We start from the raw sequence: 4773 nt of genomic DNA on the forward strand, positions 1-4773 counted from the left end.
GTCTATTTACTTGTGTACACGTGATTTGTGACGCTTTTTACAGATGGAGATCCATCCTTATTATGTTGCGTACTGTTTCCTGGAGCTCTTAGACGGCTTTGGTCACTGAACGTTGTGTTCGTAGATCTTCACCTATTAAAAAATGCCACACCTTGCTTGCCGCGGCTGGGAAATGATTTGTTGCGGGTCTGTTTTCGGATGGTCCTGGAGACCTAAGTTGAACCAATTTGTTTTGCAATGCCATTAAATAGAAGAGATATACCCGTCTTGGAAATTCTAAATCCCCGATTTGAAAACATGTTTATGATCTAAGTGTATGAATATTTCGCCGCTTTTGGTAAAGGGTTGTTACGTACCCTTCAGAAAACAGATCAAGTTTCGGTAGCATCACCTACCTTTAAAACAACAATCTCAATATGTAGTTTGATAAATTTCGTTCCACTGCGGCTTTGTCCCATCTATGGTTGTCACGTGACTTGCTGATTCGCATGTTCAAAATCGATTTAATATAACCTGCTCAATCATTTGTATACAGTATCTCTATAATCTTCACTTGTTCCTCCAAGTTTTTATTGTTTGTCCACGACATTACACCAATTAAATTATTTCTTTAAAGACATATTATTTTGGCCATTTTGTCCTAACACTTTGGTGACCAATGGCCTAGTCGTTAAGGCATTTGTTTCGGGATATGGAGGTCGCAAGATCGAGTCCACGCTATATGTTTAATTCCTCCAGTGGCACAGCGATATACCTGACGAGTTACAACGCTAGAAAACGGGTTTCGATACCCGTGGTGGGCTCATTGTTTATCATTTTGCTTAACTACAAACAAACAAACCTGCCATTTTAGTGTACGTATCCATTATCTGTCTTTATGCATAATGTTATAAAAGAAATATTCTTCTAAATTAATGGTTCTTTAAGAAGAAATAAATATAATATTATCCACATTACGTGCCAATCAAATTCTTTACAAGTACAACAAATAAAAGAATGTTTAATAATAATTGTGGGGTTAACTAGGTTCACATAGAAAAGGTAAGACTAAATAAATGTAAAATTGTAATTCGATTTCATATGTTATAGGTGTAGCTTTTGAGTTTAACTTGACTTGAAAACTGCCATCATTATTTTAATTAAGTTGTTAGGCTTATAATAAATGACTGTTGAGTAATATAGAAAAAAAAATAAGCACAAGTGTCTGAATAAATAAACTCATGGGAACTTTAATTAGCTATTTTCAAGTCTGAAAGAAAATATGAACGACTGCAATTAACTATTATTGTTCCAGTTAGTTATATTAAATGTTTTTATCCATCCTCAGAAAGCGAGACCTTGGAAGACTTTGGAATAGCTTTACATCTGATGAGAACAGACCTTGACCACCTGAGAAATGTCTTCAGGGCTGTTGCAACAGACGACGTGGGCATGCTGAAATCTCTTGGCATCCGGGACTCTGAACTTGCTGACGTCAAGTTTTTTCTGGACAAGCTTGTTAGCACAGGCTTTATGGAATAACGGACAACTGCTTTGTCAACTTTTTAAGATACCTTATCCTCCTGTCCTGGCTAGTCAATAAGATTTAATCACTTTATACATTTTGTAAGCACTTGATATTATGCTGAACGAGAACAATTAATATGATGTTATATTCAGTTTACTGGCCAAATTTCAGATTCAAGCCGGTTTTTTTTTTCTTTGTTTTTTTCAGATGTAATGAAGTTATTGAACTAAAACAAAAAATATGCAAAGCTTTAAAACAAGATTTCAATATAAATATTCTGTTTATAATTCTTAACTGAAAGACTGAATTACTTTAAATTGCACTGGTTAATTTTTTTGTGTGCAAATATAAAATATTAAATCCCATAACATTGAGTAATTTGGCCTCGTTTGTCTCTGCTTGAAAAAAGATAAATAGATCTGTAATTAACTGTTTTTTATGAAAACGAAAAACAGAATAAAATTCGGTGCTCCTGTTTAACAACATTTACATTATAATTATTCAGTCTAAAAAAAGCCCCCTAGTGGCATAGCGGTATGTCTGGGGACTTACAACGCTAGAATCCGGGTTTCGATACCCGTGGTGCTCAGAGCACAGATAGTCCATTGTGTAGCTTTATGAATAATTACAAACAAACAGTCTAAAAGAATAAGAGCCAAAGCTTTATTTATTACATAAAAAGTATACATTATGACAGTTCTGTATAAACACATTCATTGATTTTCTGCAAGTTGTACTTATTTCTTTGTTCTTGATATATAAAACAGTATATATTTTAAATTATAAACATTGCAATAGAGTAAATCATATTTGATCAAACGATAATAAGAGATAGTTTGTTTTATATGTAGTCTATTCAACAGTTATATAAAGACGATAGAAGGACGATGTTTATTAACCAATATATATACACCTGTTTCATTCAGTATTTCGTATTGTTTCGAAAAATAAAATATTAGCTTTAACATATAACAAAATATTTTATTTGGACTTATATTAATTCTTAAATAGATATGTACATTTTTTATTAACTTGAACGTTTATGTTACCTTTGGAAAGCTTACCGTCGTAGTCCTGTGCTGATGTAATGGTTGGTAATATGTATGTTCGTTATAGACAATGAAATATAGAAATGAATTTTAAAACATTCATAATCTGTATTCGTTTTTCATTCAGTTACAGTTACTAAGTTTTCTCTTTTTCAGACCATAGAACTAATTACCAAATAACAAATATATTAGTACAAAAAATAGATCTGCGAACGTTTGTACAAATATACCTATTACTCAAATTAATTTACACACTTGAAGTTGAAAAGGAGACAAAAACCTAGCATCCACTTTACATGGTTAAAAATAGCTCTCCTGTATTTAGATCCTTTTCAATATGAGCTTACAATGATGGTCACTTGAGAATCAAAGTACGATTTTTTTTTACAAAGCTAGACCCGTCTTAAACTTTCCTCAGAGACAGCAACTTACTTTTACCATTATTTCTAAAATCTTGCCGTCATATCACTTAGAACATAAAAACTTTATGTTTAAGAATACTTATTAAGCCTAACATTTATAAGACCCATTTTACGTTTAACAGCAGTACGTTTAATTCAGTAGTGTGCTAATACAGATTCTGATCTCATTTGTGTTCATTGTGGAACTAAACACAAATTAACCGGTAAATAAACACCAGATTTATATTTTTTTTATGGAAAGTGACCAAAAACGATACTAACCTTTATAAGTCCAAAGATCTGAAAATTTAGACTCAATGTTTTCTACTGACAAACAACCAACAAAAGAATTGTGAATAAAACCAAATGAAGAGGAGTAAATACTGATGTGCTTTCTTCTTTGAATTATGTTTATCTTAATCTACCAAGGAAATGAATAGAGTTATAACTATAATTATTTTTAATCATACTTATGTTTATCAAAACATATCGAAATATTCATCGTGCCTGAAGCGATATTGTTGTTACAGAATAAGCCACATTTTAAGGCTTGCTCTTGAGACGTAATTCGTTTTTCGCTACAAATAGTAATCTTTACAGAAGAAACAGATGTTAATCAGTAATACTCAACAGTTAATAAAGGAATGAGAAATTTTTCTTATAAGTTCACGTTAAAATAGAATAGATTTTGTTATTGTTTTATTTTAATATAACCAGTTCTCTTAAGAAAGTGGTAGCAAAAATTAAAACGAAACTCAACCGGTACTATAAGACTAATGCAATAAATTAACGATTCATGAGAATAACAATAATCTACTTTATTTGCTGCGATTAAGGATTTTGTAATTTAACAAGATCCCCGAGTTCTTTTTCGAATAAAAAGGGTATTTAACTTTCCAATAACTGCATGCTTAGGATCATGCGATACCGACAAACGATTCGTTGGTCAAACAGAGAATCCTGTGGAAAAAGTTTTATCTTCAGAAGTGATCAAATTGTTAATTACAAATGAAATAATAAGATTTTTACCGCCAAATAAATGGAAAAAATAGAATGCTTAACTCCAGAAACAATTTTCTGTATATATATATATATATTTGTCTTTTACTTGCTTTACAACAGAACAACTGCGAGTCTTGATTGATAAAGACTTAGAAGTCTTTAAACTACAATATTTCAAAGTCACAAGTACAATAAAATGAGGAACAAATACAAGTAAGGAATCCTTCCTCAACATAGAACGTTAAGTACGATGCATAATTTCATCATAACATTTCGATAAATGACTGGTGTGCTATTAGGAACCCCAATGTGTTAAAAGCATTAGTCTAGAAGTCGAAGATCATCCGTCTTGAGAACACCCAAGAAAGATAGAAATCAAAGTCCATTGAGTACGGTCTACATGCAGAAAGGTAAAGAACTGTCTCTCTGAACATCTCGTTAAACAGTTTAAAACCTGTCATTAACGGGTAGCAGATAGTCAACCCTGTAGCTGTTATTCTTTGGTAAAAGCATTATGTTACTAAAAGCCAATATCACTGACAGTTGCCAGTTTGTACAATGATGCTGCTAACAGCATGAATATTGACCCATATTCAAAATATGTTTCGTTCTTAACATTACTCATGCATATAGACCGTACCTGCCCGATGTTTAGTAGTGGACGATGTTTCTACATTCCTAAACTATTTCTGAAATAATACTTATATGCTATTTTGAAACATTTTAGATATATAGGCAAACTAACATAATCGTGTCTATTAAATGTATCAACAATTTTTGAAAAAACAGCTGTCATTTCTTGAAAAAGCATAAC

General features: G+C 31.8%; 1 protein-coding gene across 1 annotated transcript in view; it reads left to right on the forward strand.

The window, feature by feature from the left end:
• LOC106469241 (IDLSRF-like peptide) overlaps positions 1-1746 on the forward strand; it is a gene marked incomplete at its 5' end in the record, with an annotated part of 20848 nt that extends 19102 nt beyond the window's left edge. The window contains one exon of the mRNA XM_013929710.2: positions 1328-1746. Coding sequence (XP_013785164.1) covers positions 1328-1521 — 194 coding nt within the window. The remainder of the gene's footprint in view (positions 1-1327) is intronic.
• Positions 1747-4773: the final 3027 nt, after the last annotated feature.

The sequence above is a fragment of the Limulus polyphemus genome, unplaced genomic scaffold (assembly GCF_000517525.1).
Source record: "Limulus polyphemus unplaced genomic scaffold, Limulus_polyphemus-2.1.2 Scaffold3372, whole genome shotgun sequence".
Classification (NCBI taxonomy): Eukaryota; Metazoa; Arthropoda; class Merostomata; order Xiphosura; family Limulidae; genus Limulus; species Limulus polyphemus.